This window comes from Mastigoproctus giganteus, chromosome 3, assembly GCF_048544385.1.
Source record: "Mastigoproctus giganteus isolate SK-2022 chromosome 3, ASM4854438v1, whole genome shotgun sequence".
Classification (NCBI taxonomy): domain Eukaryota; kingdom Metazoa; phylum Arthropoda; class Arachnida; order Uropygi; family Thelyphonidae; genus Mastigoproctus; species Mastigoproctus giganteus.
In genome coordinates, this window is record NC_143577.1 from 234,473,775 (window position 1) to 234,495,713 (window position 21,939).

At 35.4% G+C, this 21,939-nt stretch overlaps 1 protein-coding gene across 1 annotated transcript in view; it reads right to left on the reverse strand.

The window, feature by feature from the left end:
• LOC150088858 (ras-related protein Rab-35-like) overlaps nt 1–21,939 on the reverse strand; it is a 37,246-nt gene that overhangs the window by 10,396 nt on the left and 4,911 nt on the right. Inside the window, exons 2-4 of the mRNA XM_090370944.1 lie at nt 15,241–15,291; nt 8,756–8,879; nt 2,038–2,162 (exon numbers count right to left, since the gene is read on the reverse strand). Of these exons, the coding sequence (XP_090227070.1) occupies nt 2,038–2,162; nt 8,756–8,879; nt 15,241–15,291 (300 nt within the window). The remainder of the gene's footprint in view (nt 1–2,037; nt 2,163–8,755; nt 8,880–15,240; nt 15,292–21,939) is intronic.

Here is a 21,939-nt window from a genome sequence, read left to right on the forward strand (position 1 = left end):
CATAATCAACTAACCTGTTAACTAGTTTACTGCCAACCAGCTTGGTACATTACACTTGAATTTTACTTAAATTCATGCTGAACTTGAATTAAACTAGCATGTTAGTAACAGCATTTCACAAGACCAGATGTTGCTCTTTTGTGTATACCACCTTTCTCAGTACCAGTATTAAGGTTACTACCAGGGACAGCATCCCACGGCCTCCAAATTTATAGACACCAAACTGTCTCTAAACTGTTTTGATGTATGTTATGTGTTTAGATAAAATACAAGGAGAGTTAGTTATATGAAAATAAGATTAAATGTACTGTCCAAATTTAAATTAACCACAAAAATGGGTGCAAAATGCAGAGATTGGTACTGTTTATATTTACAAGGGAGCCCATTGGAGTCCTATATGCAGAGCTAGTGATGTGCAGTAGCAGAGACAATATGGCTTTTACAGACAGGTTCAAGCTATCAAAATGCAGTGTTATTTAGTTTCTTACAGTGGTAAGTGCATCTTTTCAGCAAAAATTTGCCAGCATATGTGAAAAAAGGTGTATGTCAACAACTGCATTTCATGCCTACAAGCGTATGAACAGGCAAACCATTATTGTGAAAGAAAAGCTTTTGGAGGACAACACTTGTTTAGGAAAAGTTCATGCAGTTGTAACAGAAGGTTTCGGCCAACAACTGCATCAGGGCAGATCAGTGCATAACAATTGACAATGTGGCCAGGGAGATGGATATCAGTCATGGGTCTGCATATATCATCTTCCATGACAGATTGCAGTACAGGAAGGGCTGTGCAAATTTGATTTCAAATATCTCAATGATAAACAAAAATATCTGTGAACAGGAACATGTCTGTAGCAGACATGACATGATATGAAAAGGAAGGAAATGACTTCTTGGATTGCATATCAAATGTCAATAACAAATGCTAAAGGGATTTTAAACCAGACAGCAAGCAATACAGCATGCAGTTTAAATATCAGTCATCAGTATATCTGAAGAAATTCAAAACTTCCAAAGGCACTGGGAAGATTATGCTTGCCATTCTTTGACTCAAGGATTACTGCTATAGCATTTCAGGTGTAAAAGTGACACAGTCAACTTGCAAAATTAGGCACAAGTCCTTGAAGCTGATCTGATGTGCCATTTCATGTGTACCCTGTACACATGAAAGATGTTTTATTTTATGTGAAAACATCTATGGCGGAACTAGAGTACAACTATTTAAATTTTTGAACGGTTTGATCGAAAATTACTTACGCTACTTAGGTTGATGTTGACCAAAATCTTGGGAGGCAGATTTTTATTAAAGTCTGCATTTTATTCTTGCATAATATTACTACCACTGCTTACTCTACCGAATCAACGTTAGTGATTGAGTTAGCATCATTTACATCATTTAAAATCTAACAGCCACCTAATAGGAAGTGATGTCAATTGCATCATTTCCGTAAAAAAAATTCATTAACAATCAATTGCGTCATTTCTGTTACCGTAAGAAAATTTCATTACCAATCGATTTTACTCTAGTGCTGCCATAGATGTTTTCATATTACCAAGAGGCCTGGATTTGCTGATAGTGCCATTTTTTACACAACAATATGTGATTGCACATGGAACCACACACTATGGCAACCATCCAGAAACTTCACTGGAAAGTAACTAAGCATATTCTTTGACAGCCTGGGCACCTTGTAACTTTCACTATTTTAAAAGACTGAAAAAATGACAGACAAAAATAGGAGATAGATTTGAAATTGATGAAGTGAAGGAAGCCATCAAACAATGGTGCCAACAGCAACTAAACTTTCATGACAAGGTATAAAAAAATATGGTGTACAGTTGGGTAAGTGTCTTAAGTGTGATGCAAATTTTTTTTTTTGATAAATAAAGTGCCAGTTATTCATTAAAAAAAAAAACCTGTTTTATTTGGCCCATACTCACACACAATTAAAGTGAGTGTCTTTTAGGAAAGACCCTATGTACGGAGATGGCAGGGAATAAACTTAGATGTTAAAGAGATTTAAAAAAAACACTCACCTAAAATTCGATTTACAACATCACAATTTTGATCAATTTCATGAAGCCACCTCTTGACATTTGCAAACGACTCTCCATTAGTTACGTCATATACTACTATCACACCATGTGTTCCTCGGTAGTATCTAAAATAAAATACTCAACATTAAATTCTTTTATGTGGTAAAACTGAAAAATGTAAAGAAAAACACTGTTCCCAATGAAGGTTCTTGTGCAATATCTGATTGTTTCTAACTTCCTCAATATACTAAGTATCATTTCCAGTTGTGATATGTTAGGACTCAAGCAGCACAAAATTTATAAACACTAGACCTATTAGGATTTATGAGTGGTGATCAAAAAAGACCAAGACAAATTAAATTTAAAATATAAAACATTTTATTGAGCCATCGAAACACCCAACTAATTCAATATTTATTCTATTTTCCTCACCCATTTTCTAAACGTAGGATGTGGCAGAGAAATGAGCGATTATAAAAGGAAAAAAAAAAATAGTATATTCTATTTGAAGAAATTATAAATATGCAAACTTAAAAAGTACAGAAAAAAATAATTTTATTTTTTGAAGATGACAACTCCAAGGTTACCATACCTCCTTGACCCAAAAAAAAAAAAAAAAAACCTAACTCAGAGCAGACATTCCTCCAATCTTAAAAAAAGGGGGGCGTACACCTTGCTTTTCAACTAGCTCTACAAAAAAGCATACCATTAAATCAAGCAACACTGCAGGACAAGGTGTGGCCCCATTCCTGGACATGACATGATTGAGAAACACCTGTCTTACAGCATTCACCAATATTTTGCCATTATAAAAAGTTTTTCTGAAACCACACATCATCATTAACTCAAGAAAACCAAATTAATTCTTGTCAGAAATGGCTCAATTGTGTGGACACAGTGAGCAGATGTTGCATTCTTATTGTCATCCTCAAAAAAGTTGTGGGGTTTTAGGTGCATCAGTGACTTAGAACATATCCTGTATACATGTCTATAAATCAAGTGTGTTCTTGGTTTGCCTGTTTTCTGAATAAAAAAATCCAAGTTTCTGGAAGAAAAACCACGCAACCGCCAACTCTTAAACTACCTAGAACCTTTCCGTCTGATCAACGATCGCCAGTATGGATTCCGTTAGTGGCGATCCACTGGTGATATTCCAGCTTATGTAACCCATTTATGGACAAATTCAATGTAAAAGTTCACTGAAACACTAGCAGTTGCTCTTGACATCTCAAAGGCTTTCGATTGTGTTTGCATAAAGGTCTTCTAAACAAGCTTCCATCTTATGGTTTGCCAACTGTTTTTTGTAATTGGTTATCCCGTTTTCTCTCTGATCGCTCACTGAGGGTGATGGTAGATGGCTCTCTGTCTTCTAACTTCTCCACTAATGCTGGTGTCCTCCAAGGTTTAGTTCTTTCCCCCATTCTTTTCCTCTTGTATATTAATGACCTTCTTCCATTGACTGGAAATCCTATCCATAGTTTTGCCGATGATAGCACATTGCATTCCACTTTCCATTTTGAGAAACCTTGCCCTGCTCAATCAGTTTCAACTTCTCGAATATCCGCTACCAATTCCTTAAATGCCATTCTCTAGTGGGGCAAAGACAACTTAGTTGATTTCAATCCTTCTAAAACTTAGTCTTGTCTTATATCTCGCAAAAAGGATTCTTCTGCTCCTATGCTTACCTTTGGTGACACTCCAATTTCTAGGCAAGTTGATATATCTTTTTTAGGGATTACCCTGACTTCTAATCTCTCCTGGTTTTCTCTTTCGCTCTCGGCATTACTTTTCTTCCAAACAACTGTTCACTCGGTACAAATCACAAATTTGCCCTACCATGGATTATTGTTTCCACATCTGGATTAGTGTCCCCAAAACTTCTTTCAGGCTTCTAGATTCCATTCAGAAGAGGGCAGTTAGGTTAATTAATGATTCCTCTCTAACAGAGTCTCTCCACTCGCTGTCTCATAATCGTACTGTTTCTTCTGCATGCCTTTTCTACAGATACTTCCACGGGCACTGTTCTTCTGAATTGGCTTCTATTATTCTCGTTCTCTCTTTCAAAACAGTCCAAACACATGCCGCCACCAGCCAACATTCATTTACTGTCCAACTTCAAACTCACAGAACCAACTTTTCATCTTCCTCATTTATTCATTCAACTGCAGTTTTCTGGAACAACCTTCCTTCGTACGTATTTCCTGAAAATTATAGTCTACAGAAGTTCAAGTCTAATGTCAACAAATATCTTCTTTTGTCTTCTCAACCTCCAACCCAAGCATGGTACCAAGTACTATAGGTTCTAATACCTCTCATGTTTGGGGTTTTCATAAAAAAAAAAAAAAAAAATTATGATGGTGCTTATATGCACTGTGCTACCCATAAAGGCTTTCAAAGATGTAAAGGCCAATAATTCTTAAAAGATAATGCCACACACCTACTGTAACTTTGACACTGTAAAATTTCATGGTGCAGTAGTTGGGGTTTTCATCCAGCCAATACTAAAAATCTTTTTAACAATTCAGAGATGAAGATGTGCTTTATGAGTCAAAGTCTTCATTCTTGACAAGAAGAGTTGATGATACAATTTGAGCAGTTAATATAATTGTAATCTTTTGATCAATGCACTGTCTGGGTATGGGTGAAAATTTAAGTTTTATGCAAAATGTGTGAAACATTTGCTTGAAATATTTAAAGATAGGAATGTAATCAGCTCAAGGGCAGTTCTGAAAGCAGTGGCATCGGGCACATGTACACTTTAGGCTTCTTGTTTAGTGCAAGACCAATTTCCTCAATGTTCTTAGTCCATGTCTAAATGGTATGAATAGACAGTGTTGGATTATTATGCTTGTTGAAATGGTGGTAAAATCAGCAATGAACAGCCGTGATACTATCATTTTTATAATATGCTTCGATGGTGAATGTACACTTGAGCAATGCTCTATGGTTATTACTAAATCTATGATAATACAAGCAGCTGAATCACTCCTATCCTAGTGGTGCATTTGAAAACTGGTTTTTATAATCCTGTTTTTCTGTAGCATTCTGTACTTCAGAGAAGTCATTATTTGAGAGATGATTTAAGATACTTCAGGTAATGCTAATTAGGCTCAGTGTCCAATAGAAAAATGGGGCCCTTCAGTGCATCCTTTCTTAAGGGAAGAAAAAAAAAGTTACAAGGGATAAGATCTAATTTATAGGAAGGGTAGAGGAGACTGTTTGGATGCTTAACTCATGCAATGGTTCCTCAATAATTGCATGCATTCTTGCACTTTAATGATGCAATAACCATCTAGACATTTTCAAATAAGGTGCTTTCTGGACCACTTTCTAATTCAATTTCTTTAGAAATTCACTGTCATGTTGTTCAGATATAGTACATTTTTCTGCAGTATGCAATGTAAATAATGCTTTCATAACAAAAAGGTGATGATCACATGCTTGCTGGAAGATGACTTCTTGGACTGTGCTTTCTTTGGAGGTGAAGACGTGCTATGCTTCCACTGCAAACTTTGTTTTGATTCAAGATCATAGTTATGGATCTAGGACTCATCTTCAATTATTATTCTACTATAACCTGTTTTTGTCAAGGGGTTAGGGGTCAGGGATTCCAACAAGAACAAACATGTCATTCCTAAATGTTTTTTCAAACATATTGTGTATTCCATAACACACACAAGGCCTCTGAATTTTTCTGACTGTAATTTGCCTGTTTTCAGATGCTGTACCAATAGGCACATCAGTTATCAATGTTGATAGCCATGTTCTTTGTTGATTCTTCCATCTTTGGATTGCTTATGCCTTCTAAATACAGTGGAATTAGGTTCAGCAGATTCCACATATGCTTTTTAGAAAAGTTTTAACGCTTCTATTGGTGTTTTTTCAGTAGGACATAGAATTTTGAATTGGACTGTTCATTCATAACTTTCCTTGTGAGTATGTTAATCTTGTTCAAATTTGAATCTAGTTATCAAAAATTATTGTAGATAAAAAAAAAAAAAAAAAATGTAGATAAAAAAAAAAAAAAAAAAAAGTCAGAGATTAACATGTAATAGGTTTAAATATACACTATCCTCTAAAAAAATGTACCTGGATATATGTTGATTGCACATTGACATCACTACCACTTCAATAATGTTGGTCCCTGCCTGGCAGCTATGATATACTCCACCATTCTTGGGTAGGCTTTTCACTAATGAACAATAGACTGCATCAGGTATAGTCTTCTGCACAACAGTGACTATTTTAGCCACAGATACTGGATGTGTTGGCCAGGCCCTCACCTGATGTTCCAGTTCATCCACAGGCATTCCATAGGATTCAAAATGAGGACTCTGATGGCCATTCCAACTTTCATATATTCACATGTATGAACCACACAAAAATGACACAAAATTTCCTTTCCTTTTGTGCAAATGGTATAGTGGGCTAAAGCTGATCATTGTTTTTGAAAAGTGTGGTTAAAAAAGGGCCAAACTCACACCCCGAAGCAAAAATGTTATCAATGAGTCATGTTTCTCACCAAGCAAAGTGCTTCTGCCACTGCTACACATAAAACTGGATTAATGAACCATTTGCTAAGGACATAAAGAGCAAGGCTGTTTTCAGTACATTTCAAAATTTCCTGAGGTGAGTGATGCAGAACTTTATGATAGCATTTAGCAGATCACAAATCACAGAGCTGCTATTTCACATGAGAATGATATTTCACACCTTTTGTGCCTCAGACAGAAGTAGAGGCTTGGTTAGCATTAATTGTTGTGAAAAAATTTAGACATTTATATATCAGAGGACTATAAGAATGTTATTAACATTCTTCTAGTTTCAAAAAACTAAGTTGCAACACGAGAGAAAGTTCATTTTCTACACAGCCATCCGGAATGTTTTCCAGAGAACCTCAATGCAGCTAGCAAAGAGCAGGGTGAAGGGTTTCATCAACACAACAAGGCTATAATTATTTGTAATATTCTGTACTAAAAAAAAAAAATCTAATGAATTTTTGAAATATAGTACATATATATTTGCAGAAAAAAAAAAAAATGTAAAACAGTATATAAAAAAAAAAACAACTATCATTCATCATTATAAGAAGTGAACACATACCAGACCAGGATATATCTATATTACATAACATTGGTGTAAATACACCTTAGTTCACCAGTAAGTTTAACTACATTAACACTACTAAGTACATTTCAAAACATGAAATGTACATTGATGAAATGAAACAATGCCTTAACACTAAGTAGTGTTAAGGCATCATTTGATTTTATCTCATATTGTGGCTACCTTCACAACGAGATATCAGGTATTGCACTACTTCAAATAACACATCTCTAATAGAGGAGACTACTGTTATTTATTCTCAGTGGGCACCACCACCCACATGGTATCTCGTTGTGAAGGTAGTCACAATATGAGATAAAATCAAATGCCTTAACACTACTTATGCAGTTAAACTTATGGGTGAACTATGGTGTATTTACACCAATATTATATAGTTAAATTCCACCCATAACATATGATGCCTAGTCTTCTAAATATTATTATTACCTACACCATTTGGCATCTCTCATATAGTGGAATTAACTTCAGTGATGGCATTTAGACCTGCTTGCCCACCAATGAGTGAGCCAACAAGCTCTTTCTGGGTGGTGGTGCCCACTGAGAATAAATAACAGCAGTCGTCTACTAGAGAAGCATTTATATGAAGTAGTGCAATACCTGGTATCTCATTGTGAAGGTAGCCACAATATGAGATAAAAAAAAAAAAAAACACCTAAAATTTGATTTACATCACAATTTTGATCTATTTCATGGAGCCAGCTCTTGACATTTGCAAACGACTCTCCATTAGTTACCTGATGACTGAATGGACAAGGTTTTCTTCAGTTGCAGGAATAGACAAAAGGTCAAGTGTATCTATGTCAAGTGAATATGCAGGCTATGGCACTTGTACAATATGGCTAAAAACTTGCAGAAGTTATGCTGAGTGGACAATGAATAATTACACAAAGAATACACTTGGTGGTATGATAATTACATTATGCCATTTTAAATGACAAAAAATATATGGGAGTGCTAAGAAATTCAAAAATACTTCAGTCCCAGTTTTGGATTATACAGCAACTGAAGCCAAAAACAGATTCCTAAGATATTTAAAAAGTTATATCTCTTTGTATTTTAGAAATTGCATTGCTGTAGTCATCTTTACATTTTATTCTCCTTAGGAATAAATGCTGATGGTAGTTATTTCAAATGAAACTGAACACAAATTCCACTTCTACATCAACATTGAATAGGTAATATTTTCATAATGTTTGCTTTTACAGAGCAGTGAATGTCACTGAACTCTCATATATAACAATCTGCTTTCCATGAATTCCTATGAAAGCAAAAATATGCATTCCAACAACAGCTACCAATGTTTATTTATTTAGAAGCATTAATTTCTAAAAGAGTCTGTTATGAAAAAATATCAATATCAAAGTAAATAAGTTAATATAAATATCTTAGAAAGCAGACAGCATGGTAAAGCAGATAAATATCTGCTTTACCATGGAAGAAAGCTAGTGAGGACAAAATCAAAAGGGTAATTTTTCAAATTTTTTTCTCAAAGTCTCTAAAATCTTATGTTCAAATAATTCAAATGATACTGAACATATTTAGCTTAAAATATTAATTACTGTTTTTCCTAGTCTAGACAGAAAAATCTTACGTGGAAGTAATTGTACGAAATCTCTCTTGTCCAGCTGTATCCCAAATTTGTAATTTAACCCTTTCTCCATCTATTTCAACTGTTCTGATTTTGAAATCTACTCCAATTGTTGTGATATAATTACCTAAACAGAAAATTCATTCTTCTTTAAGACCAGTGATATAATAAAATATACTATTCAATAAATCAAAATTAATCACATTCCTAGTGAAGACAAAGTAGCAAGACAATACAATACAAGCAAGTTTAAGTGAAAAACAATTGAAATTGAAAAATTTAAATAAATGAAAATTGAAAGATATTCAATTTTTGTATTAAAAATGCTTAAAACTTACGAAATATACTATTATTGGGAAACAATACTTACTGTAACAGCATCTGTTGATTCAAAATCAAACCCAGACAATATTCTAATAATTTTTATTCATAAGCAGATACACTATATTCAAAAGTGTTTGGGTTCCACTGTGATGTTAGTGAAGTATGATCAGGCTTATGCTAGAAGAAGAAAGTACAAAAGCATCGAGGGAACTCCAGGCATAGGTGCAGTGTATGAGATAAGGGGCTGAAAAGTTCGTGGCCAAAAAATTCCTTTCAGGCCATGAACTTTAAAAAAGGGAATTTCTGTACCTAATGTATAACATTTTAAATAATAACAGACAAAGTTCCATGCAGTTTCAATATCGTCTTTTTTAATTAGAGGTCCTGAAGTCAACAAAGTTCTGTGAATGAGGAAAGATGGCCAAATTCAATCACCATGAAATCATCCAATATTTGTGGGGGAGGGACTAATTCCAAAGGAAGTTCATGAGGATATGATTACAACATTGGGAGAGGATGCCTCTTCCTAGTCCACAGTTAAGAAGTGGGCAACAGAATTTAAATGACAGAGGGAGAGTTTGGAAGATGACCCATGCTGTGGAAGACTTGTAAAGTCCATCACTCCAGAAATTGTTGACAGGATGCATGATATGCTGATGAGTAATCGACACGTGACAGTTCAGTACACTGCCAGCTTCTTGGGCATCGCATCTGAATGTGATGCGTTCAGATGAGATGCCTACCTAATTTCTGCATTTTTTAAGAGGTTCTCGCTATGAAAATGGTGTCAGCACAATATCTACCAAAGTTGTTGACAGCAGATCAAAAATGCACAAGAATTGTGAAGCCAATTGAACATTTGTATTGTTTCAAAGCAGATCCAACAAATTTCCTTGCAAGGTTTGTGACCATGGACAAGACATGGATCCATCACTCTCACAGCCAGAGACAAAAGAGCAGTCCAAACAGTGGAAACACAACTCCTCTTCCCCACAAAAGAAAGCCAAGTTGATTCCTTCTGCTAGCAAGGTGATGGTGTAGGTTTTTTAGGATGCTGATGGACCGTTGTTAGTGGATTACCTTCACAATGGCCAGACAGGCATATTACATGGAACTGGTGAGGCATTTGCATGAAAACAAAGGCAAGCACCAAGAAAGTTCAGCAAAGGAGTCTCATTCCACCAGGACAATTAACCTGCTAACAAATCTGTCATCATCATGGCTGCATTGCACGAGTGCAGCTTTGAAATCATGGACCATCCTTCATATTCACCAGCACTATTGGACTTTCACCTATTTCCTAATTTCAAAAAAATAGCTGGCATTTATTTTCCTACCAACAATGATGTCACTGCTGGAGTGGATGCATTCCTGAATGCCCAAGAGGCAAACTTTCTTTGCAGCTGGAATCAATACATTGCAGCTTTGATGGCAAAAGTGTATTGATTTGAAAGGGGACCACATTGAAAAGTAACATGTTACCAAACTCCTGTAACCAAGTTTGAGTCTTTTACTGCAACTTACAACCAACTTTTAGTTGTGCAGCTTTTACAGGTTAACAAGGTTAAACTAATAATGATAAATGGTAATACTTAATGGGGATGCATTAATAAAAAATTTAAATAAATTTCACTAATTTTCGTGAAACTTCATGTCATTAAATAGTGTAATTTTGCAAAAGAGGAGATGTGTGAAATATTTAAATTTCTCTCAGTGATTAAACTGGTATGCTGTGTGCAAACTAGTGAGGCCCACAAGCCTAAAAACAACTTATGTGTCCCATGAGCACTCCCTCCCCCTTGTGGCCATACAAAATGCACCACAGAGCATAGTGGATCTCACTAACAAATGGCAAAACCTGGCTTTAAGTCAATTTTACCAACTTGTTCCACAAGTTATCTTAATTATCTGAATTTCTCACTTTGTTATACAATATCATTTTCACTTCTCAACAAAATATCCTTACTTCCAAGAGAAAGATCTCTACATTCAAAGTTATTTGAATATAGTGAATTTTAATCTACACCCAATTTCTGCATATTTTTTTAAGACAGACAGACAGACAGAGAGAGAGAGAGAGAGAGAGAGAGAGAGAGAGAGAGAGAGAGAGAGAGAGAGAGAGAGAGAGAAATGAATTATGACCACCTACCTAATACCATGTTGGGCCACCATTTGCACAGATAACAGCTGCTATTCAGCTAGGCATTGACTCCACTAGATGTCTGAAGATGTCCATAGATCCCTATGGACATCTTCAGACTATTCTTCATCTTTATCTATAGAGCTATGCTGCCTGCAAGGCTTTCCACAGTGTTGGAATAGATGATGGGTGTGTGTCTATATGCCTCACTTCCCATTCCAAAACACCTTACAGGTGTTCAAATGGATTGAGGTCAAGCAAATTTGGAGGTGAATCAAGATGGGTGATATCTTCACTGTGTTCCTCAAACCACCTGTGCACAGTGCAGGCCCCATGACATGGTGCATTATTAGTATTAGTAACAGCCGCATGGCGCAAGAAAGCCTATGGCTTATGCTGCACCAGCCAAAAAAAAAAAAAAAAATCCGAACAAAACAATGATAAAAACAAAAAAAAAAAAAAATAAAATAAATAAAAAAAAATAAAATAAAATATAAATAAAAAGGAAATTAAACCTATCATCCTATGCGCTTCCCTTACCCGAAAGTACTATCCAGATGACCTTTGAATTTCCCCACATTTTTATTGTTTTGTAAGATCCCATTTTACTGTCTGGGAAAAAATGCAACATGACAGGGTGCACATGGTCTCCTAAGAGTTTCCAATAGACCACAACGGTGAAACCTTGGTCCATATGCACCATATGGTCATAGTTCTTGCCAGAAAAACATGTCCCATATTAAGCAACCATTGACATCTGCCTGGATAGTGGGCACCAACATGATGGGTCCATGGATTAGTGCTGCTCATGCCACACATGAAGACATCCATCAGCATGTTGCATCAAGTATTTGGACTCATCTGACTATTAACCCCAGGGTCCTGAGCTGGATATCACCATTCTTTTCTTTCTTGCTAATTCCCCCCTCTCTCTCGGGGTAATGCGGGATTTTTTTTTTTTTGGCTGGTGCAGCATAAGCCTCGGGCTTTCTTGCACTATATGACTAATAATAATAATAATAATAATTTCCAATCCTCAAGCATCCAACAGTGTGTTGTTGACACTACAGCATTCACTGTCAACGATGTTCAGTGGTGAGGAGAGGATATCTCTTGAGTCATAAGCTATGGAACCCCATACATCTGAGTGAGGTGTATTGTCATTTGGGATATTGTGTTGTGATAACTGTTGTACAGTGACATGCCATTGAGTCCATACAATGCACTACACCCTTCACTCACCACAAAAACAAAACCTTGAATAATTCTTTACAGTTCTGTCAGTGGGAGGTGGTTTAACCCATTTGACACGATTCTTTATATACTTTAACCATAGTGGGTTGTGAGCAACCAACAAGATGTGCAGTTTCCAATATGGAAGAATCTGATACACAAATCATGCCCTTTGAAACTCTGTGATATCATTACCACATCCCATGACTTACATGGCCAGGAACAAATTACCAGTGCTCTAGCAATAAGCTGTTCTGATTTTTATATTGAGAGCTATGTGGAATAGTGTATTACAGCGATTGATCGATAGATAGATAAATAGATATCTTTATCTGTACATACTTTGCCAATTCAACCAAAATAAAAATTAATTTCTTTTGGTGGGACCCAAAGAAAATTTCTGGTTAAATCTACTTCATTAATAATGTGGATGTATCCACACAAATTCCTCACTAGTCATGCCTTGTATAAGGCAATGGTCAGGCCACACCTTGAGCACTGTACACAGGTCTGGGCCCTCATTTTAGGGTAGAGCTGCTGGAACAAATACAGAGAAGGGCAAAGAGATTAGTGAATGGAACAAAAGGTTGCTGTTACCAAGAAAGGCTTAAGTTCTGCAAATTGCAGTTTCTGGAGTCTAGGCACCTGTGAGGTGATCTAATTGAGGTGTATAAGGCCTTGAATGGTTTGAGCAAGCTCATCCTGTTAGAATTCTTCCTCCTGCTCAGATTACTCACCTGAGAGAGCATAAATTCAAATTGAGGAAAGACAATTGTAGAATAGATGTGCAGAAATTTGCCTTTAGCCAGAGGGTGGTTGATAGTTGGAACAAACTTCCATCCATTGTAGTGGAGGTCAACAACTTAAATAAGTTTAAGGCAGAATTAGACAAACATTTGGAGTGAATGGATGGGTGAAATGGGAAGTTTTTTGTTTTTTTTTGGCTGATGCTATATAAGCTTGCTTTCTTGCATCATATGCCTCTACTAATACTAATGCTCCGAATAACTTTAATATAGCAAAATGATACTGGTTTCCTTCCTAGTATTTGCCAAACTTCTCTTCCAACCCTGCAACAAGCTTTTCCTAAATCAATGAAATCAGTATGTTTTGAGAACCTTTCTTTTCTCTTTAAATTTCTCAATCCCTTGCTTCAAAATGAAAATGACTTCTCTTATCACCCAACAAAAGTCAAAACCAAACTTAGATGCCAATAACAAATGAAAAATTTCTTTTCTAACAATTGCTGATTTTTTTTTTTTTTTTGTATGACAACATCCATATTTTCAAATAAAAAGCAAGGATGTTGCCATTACATATAAAACGAAACCTTTTATTGAAATCTTTTCTTTGTAAGCTGAAATTAAATTTAAAACAGTTGAAGTTGTTTTAAATAATGAAGTTTGAAACTTTTTTGCTCCTTATTTATTAACAACACCAAACCATTTTTGGTATTTGTCGCCTAACATAGAAATTTCTGATTAAAGCCAGTTTTGTGTGACAAAAGCAACAGAGAAGAGGAAAGTTTTAATACTTGAAAATTTAATGCTTGTATTAGTATTTAACTAGCCAGATAAAGATCACAGTCCATTTTTTTTTAAAAGAACCTCATAAGTTCATGACTAAATTTTTCAAAGGGTTATAAATATATATGTATGCTAATTATTTCTTTTATTGTAGATATAAAAGGAGGCTGACTAATCTTATCATCAAAATACTCAGCAATAGTGGACCAAATTTATAAAGAATTCAATATGGGTCATGGAAGAAGCTAGTAAAAAAAAAGTTAGAAAGAAACTGTTGAAAGCTGGGTACTATGACTGGGTTGCAGTTTGCAAACCACTCATAACACCCACATATGCCATGGACTGCTGAGCTGTAGGTAAATGTGATATGGGCTGACAAGCCATTCATCCTTTTTTTGCAGCAAATGGATGAGAGTACATATTACAAATGCCACAGCAAATGTAACTTACAGAGTGTCAACATCTAACAGTAAGGATTATGGCATAACAGTATGGAGAGTATTTACAGATATGTAATGATCCTAAATAATCATCTGCGCCCCATGCTGCAACATTTCTGCTCATCCAAGATGGATGTCTTTAAGGAGGATGCAATGCTACACCTTATAGTTTTTGCTGCAAAACAGTGGGTCCAAAGATCAAAAGGATGAAGTTACCCATCTGCTATGGTTCTTCCAACCACCTGACATCACTACTATAGAACACTTATAACAGTTTCTGAAGCAGTAACCTGCAATAGAGGTTTCTGCCACCATCCAACCTATGTGAATTAGTGATTTTTGTGATGGGTCAATGGTACCAGATTCCTGTAGGATAGATACAGAGTCATCTTACGAATTTCATGTTATGAAATATCAGTGCTGTCCTAGTCACATACCATGATCTAACACAACACATACTAAACTTTTTAGTAGGCATTTCCATTATTCTATTCTTTGCCTCTATTAACGGTATTAGCAAAAATTTGAAACTCTGTTGAGACAAAGGACATATATCAATGATAAGCAGAATACATCATTGGGCATTAATATTTTACTGAATTTTTCTTTTTTGATATTGTATTGCTTTGAGAAATTTAGCAAATATATCATTCTTCAATCATACTAAATTTTGGGTTGCTTAGTACAATTCTGTTGAACTAATTCCTTTAATAGGTGCAAGAGAGTTAAGTGATTAAAATAATATAAACTTTTCTAATATTAGTAAAATAATAAGAGGAGTTATATATAAACTTTTCTAATATAAAAATCACACCTAAATTTTACCTGAGAAGGTGTTGTCAGCAAATCTCAATAGAAGACTACTTTTTCCAACACCTAAAAAAAATAAACAAGTTTGTATTAAATCAGTGGTTAACCCATCATGATAATAAATCTGCAGAAATTGCAGCAAATGACATCAAAATATTCTCATTAGGATACTTATTTAAATACTACCCAGGTGATTCACAATTCAATCCTATGTTTGCTATTAAAGTAAATGTACATAAAACAACCTAGTTTTTCTTTCAGAAGTCATTTATTATAATTTCAACATAAGCTCATGTGTGAGAAACATTTTTTTTTTTAACTGTATTGACAAAATTTCCTATGGAATGCCTTTGGTATATTTGGGGGAGGGGAGAAACATGGTAGATAAGTTTATAATTTGTTAGGGCTTGCATTTTTAGTTTTAGTAACATAAAAAAAAATTAATAGGCATGAAATTAGAATTTATGTCTAGCATCAGCAATCAAATATCATTTCCTTTTAGTAATGGCAATTATATCTGTTAAAAAGACAATTGCCATTACTAATCATATCTATGTTAGAGATAATATTATGCAGCACATCTGGACAGCCATCAATCCATAGAATAAAATGTTCATAAGACACTACTCTTTTGTCATAACCTTCAAGAAACAACTGAACAAGGTTTGGGGTTTTTGCTTTAAATCTTCCTTCAAGATTGCCTGAAAAAATAAGGGACTAAATGCAGATTGAATTCTTTGACTATCTGCAAATGTCACATATTCAGCCAATGTTTTACAGATTTTCTTTCATCCTTAACTGAAGTAGCTGCCATAAGCTAAGAGAATAAAGCAATGTGCCAACCTAAAACTGGCTCTCATTGCTTACATATGGCAAATGATTCATGTCCAAGAGAAGTGATGCTTTGGAGCTCTTCTACTGGCCAAACAATTGCTAAAATGTGCCACAGCATAACTGGTTTTTACAGCTTCCAGTCTTACATACCTTCATTACTGTTTACTCATAATGAATAAAATAAGTAATTCATTTAAAAAACCTGTCTGTTGTTATACAATGATAAACTTGAAATTAAATGATTACGCAGGCCTCTCTCCCTACCTGATTTAAATACTGTGAAAAAAGTAACAGTTCAACAAAAAATATTTATTTTATTTTAACACTATCAACTGAAATCATTAGTAGCTGCTACTGATCAAAACTATATTGTGCACTGATATTTTGGATAATGATGTACTACTTATATCACAAATCTCAAACTCATGGGACTTACAAGTGGAACTTGAACCTCTCAGTGGTTCAAAGGCTGCAACAGTGGTACAAAATGCACAATAGTATATAAAGGAAGCATATACAGAAAACATGTAGCACAATAAACCCTTAAAATATGCAAGAACATTGTCAGTAAAGAAATTCAAAGAGAATGGGAGGGGATAATCAAGAATAATGTGGGGAGAAAAGAATTTGAAGTACTTCTGGTCACATATGAAATAACTCAGATTAAAGAAATCTAAATAATATTTTGAAGTAAAACAGAAAGAGAGCTAAAGGGAAAAGTCTAGTCATTTAAAAATTCTGTTTAGATCAACTACCCAGAACGAATGACAACACTGTTAAAAGTTAGTCCATAATTTGAAATTCTCAATATAGTTATATTTTGTCACTAATATGAAATTAAGCAATACAGAAAATATGATTTAACACACAGAAATAATATACAATTCAATACATTAAAAATTGTACAAGATTTCATCACCCAAATCCAGTTCTGACCCATCTGTTTTGTTGCTAATAATATCATGCTAACTGCATTAAAACAGTTAATGTATCCTAGAAAAAAAAGAATACATAAATTGGGAAATATCCACGGAGGACATTAACCACATGTGGATATCAATCGTGGATCTGTTAAGACACAGTATAATTTGTAGTGGAGTTCAACAACTTAAATAAGTACAAGGCAGAACTAGACAAACATTTAGAGTGAATTGATGGGTGAAATATTTTTATATTTCACCCATCAATTGACACTGATTGACATTTTTATATTTCACCCATCAATTGACATTTTTATATTTCACCTATCACCTGACATAAATACAATTTTACATCTGACATTTGTACAATATTTCAAAATTTGATAACCATTCCAAAAACATAAATATATAATCCCTACTCCCTTCCTATCCTGTCTGTACACATCGTACTCCCCAAATTCCAATTCTGCATTCCTTTTATCAGTGTGACACCACGGCCCTGATATCCCAACAATATCTGCCTTTGACATTTTGACCAGCGCCTCAAATTCATTTACTAAACTGGCATTGGTGTACATGCAAGTATACATACACTTGTTCTTATTCTTAGCTACCCTAACACAGCCCATGTATGTATTTACTTGTTCCACAATGACTCCCAGCAGTCCCTAAAATCTCCAGCACCTTGTTTTCCAGGCTGCTTCTCATTCCCATAGAAGCAGTGCAAGAATCACTTTCACCTCTGCCAGCGGCTATTGTTAATCTATTAGTTTGTGAATCCCCCCCCAAGCTAGCAGTTTTCTGACCCACCTAACAGTGTCTCGATAGCATTAGCAAATATTCTTGCACCCTTTCTATTTAAGTGTATCCCATCCCTGTAGAAGCAGTCTCTCCTGTTAACAAGCACAGACAATGCTGAGAAAAATTCTACCACATGAGCCTTGCATAACCTCTCTAGGGATGAACTGATTGACAAGGCTCTCATCATATACTTCCTCCTATAGTGTCTGGGCAGAATTGCAGACACTTCCAAATTCAACCCTAACTTGCAACTTTTTTCAACATTGACCTGTAATTGTTAAATAATTCTGCTGCTCTCCTACTCTTACTTAATGGCATTAGTGCCGGCATGTACAACAATATCACCCTTTGTGCCCTTAAAAGATATCTGCTCTACAACATCATCAACTTTTGCCTCTGGCAGACATACCCTGGTCCAGTTCCACCTATCCTTTTTTGCACCATATATTCCCCGTTTCCCTGACAACAGAGTAACGGACAACAACTAGTCCCTTTGGGACCAGTGCTATTTGGTTTTTTTTTTAATTTTTTAGGAGCATTAGCAACTAAGGCCATATTGCTCTGAGGATATGCGGTGGTCATTGTCTGACCTTTCCACATCCTCCGTATTTGGTGGTCATGGGCTCGAACCCCGGTCTAATCAAGAAGAATGTGCTACGCACTGTCGCTCCTGCCCACCTGGCCACGGAGGCGCCGGGACCAGTGCATTCTGCCTTGGGGATTGCCGCTGTGCTGCCTGATGTTCAAGTGCAAGTTCTGGCATTGATGTGGGCAGCTGAGAGCTTGATGCCCCCCCCCCCAATTTAAATCCTTCAAGGGCATCTACCCTGTTCTTCAAACTCTCGTAAAGGCCCGTAACAACACTGAGCTAGTACCTAACGTCCTCTCACTGAGCACAAACAAAGACATCCCACTTGGCAATATGTCCCATTCCTGATAGCCCCACAAGCATCAAATAAGCAGTACATTTCAAGGGACAACCACCCTCACACAGTTCTCTCCCGAAGCCACAGCACTCCCACTACCTTGAGCCTTTTGCTTTGCTGCTCTGAGGTATGATTTCGATTCAATTTCAACAATTAAAAATATTACATTAAACTTGTATCCCAATGCAGTAATAACACTATATACATAATTGACTATATCTTAATAAACAAGCAATTCAGAAACAGTTTCATGCAGGTGAAGACTATGCCAGGAGCAGATATTAATTCAGGTCACAACTCATTAGTGATAAAAATCAATCTAAAACTGAAAAACACTGAGACAAGTAAGAAATATGCCATGCAAAGGATTGATAGAGACAAAATAAAGGACAAGGATCTGAGAAATAAATTTAATGTAGAAATAAACAAAAAACTGAGCACAATAGGTGAATTAGAGGAAAAACACTACAAACAGAACAGAAGACCAAGAACTGATTGATTTCCTTTGAAATAGAGTTAAAGAAATATTGAAAGACACAACAGAAAGTCTAAAAAAAAGAACAGAATAAGAAAGCAAAACTGGATGACAGAGGATACACTCTTATTAATGGAAAAGAGAAAGAAACATGAAAATCAAGACAAACAGCAATATAAGAGTTTAGACAGGAATGCAGAAAAGCAAGGACAACTGGATAAATAATAAATGAAATGTAAAGAAATTGAAAAGTTAGGGAAGAACTTCAAAACCAGGGAAATGTTTCAAAAAAAAAAAAAAAAAAAATTATCTTTGAGAAAGAATAGAAAGAAAGGAAACAACTGTATAAAAGATGGGTATGGAAACATTTTATGGGAAAAAGAGGAATCTTCAGCAGATGGGCTGAATATATATAGGAACTGTATGGTGATGACAGAGGAAACTATCATGCAGAAATGAATGAGAAAGGGCCAAAAATTCTAAAGGAATACGCGATAAGAGTCACTAAAGCAATGAAGGATGGAAAAGCAACAGGCAATGAAGTATATTCAGAAATTTTTAAAATACTGAACAATAATACAATAAATAGCCTAACAAAGATTTTTAATCTAATACATAACACAGGAAAATTCCCAAAAGACTTCAATTCTACATTTATGCCAATCCCCAAAAAGCAAAACAGTCAGGGCTGTAAAGACTTCAGAACCATATGCATTATAAACCACATAACTAAAATATTACTCATAATAATGGCTTACAGAATGAATAAAATTGAACAAGAAGTAGATACAAAACACTGGTTTTAGAAATGGAAAAGGAACAACGGAAGAAATATTCAATATAAGAACCATTTGTGAGAGATATATAGAAATGAAAAAAGATGTCCTGATATGCTTCATAGGTTATGAAAAAGCTTTTGACAGAGTGAACCATGCAAAACTGAAAGTGTCTGCAAGATATAGGAATAGATGGAAAATATCCGAAATTAACTGTAGATGTGCTGAACGGAAAAGAATGAACATTAATGTGAAGAAGTTGAAAGTGATGGCCATCACTTTTTGGGAAGATGCCCCAAAAATAAGAACAGAAATAAATGGAGAATGGATAGAACAAGTGGACAAATTTGTATACCTTGGACACACAATAACTAGTGATGGAAGAAATGAAGAGAAATAAACAGAAGAGTTGCTATGGCAAAACAGGCATTTATCAAGATGAAAAAAATTATTAACAGCCTGAGATCTAGATGTCAAAACAAGGATTAGCATTAATAAATGCTTTGTGTGGTCTGTATTCTCATATGACACAGAAACATGGATGCTATGCAAAAATCAATGATTTTAAAATGTGGACATATAGGAAAATGAGAATATATCATAGAATAGAAAACTAAGGAATGAAGATGTATTGAAAATAGCAAAAAAGTAAATGCACACTTCTGAAGACACTGAAGCAATGGAAAATAGCATATATTGGCTACCTGATTAGAAAAAATGACATTCAGAAATTTCTAATGGAAGGAAAAATAGAAGACAAAAGAGGAAGGTGATGACCCAGACACCAATGGCATTCCAGAAAGCACTGCCCATGTAACAGGTGCCAAAGAAGAAAATGTTGGCTTAACTTTGTGATGTGCAGAGATCAGACAAAACTCTGCCAGTTGAAGCACTGCGTCATATTAGTATCTTTGGACTGGTCTCCAGCTTGGTTTGGTGATGGCTGTTGGTTCTCATCTCTTTCCTTTTTTTGGAGGGGGGGAGGAACCTTGGTTTATGCACATATGTTACATGCTTTCATTTGTAAACTCTTCTGTTCAAATGTAACTGGGGTAGCCTGTAGTCCAATTTTATTTTTATGGACAAAGTGAATTTATATACAAGGCAGCAATATAGTTCCTGGACTGGTGCTGTTGTAGACACATTCAATGAGTTTGAAAATAAATGGAAGTAGTATGTTGTAGTTCAAACTTTCTCTAACAGATGTTAATATGGAGATTGTCCAGTAGGTTGACAGATGCAAGTAACAACCAGTTTCATTAGTAGTATTAGTGTTCTATGTCACAATTTTGCAATGGAACAATGAACAAACAAAATTTTGCTTTAAACTGCAAAAATCTGCAACAAATGTATGAAAACATTTATGGTGATGAAACATTAAAAATATCAGCGTGTTTGAATGGTAAAAGCAGTTCAAAGATGGACATGAGGATGTTTGTTTTAAAATGCTGCCCAAAGACAGAGAACTTTTAAACTTTATAACTTAATTACAAGAATGAAGATAACATTGTTGCAGCCCTTAGAGCACAAACACAGCAAAATGTCTAAAGGCCTCCTTGTTCAAGACAAACTGTATTAAATAGTAAGGCATTTGAAAGAAGGCTACCTAACTCCTAAGGCTCAAAGTGGTCATCTGTCAACACCACATGAAGTGATTCAAAGTATTGGTGAGGTGCCAGCTCTGTCAAATTCACTGAGATTATCTAGTGCTTGCTGTACATCTCAAACAGTGTTCCCTGAAGCAAAGTACATAAAGCCCTCCACAAGTTTCCTGGTAAAATGAAATATCTGCATCAACTGGAACTACAAGACTATCAAAGCAGTCGTGATTTCACTCAGTGGATGATGAACAAGGTTGCACAGGATCCAGAATGATTACTTAACGTACTCTAGATGGATGAAACACACTTTCACCTTGATGGATCTGTACTAGGAACAAATTAATGAATTTGAGATAGAGAAACCCTGAAATGTACATTAAA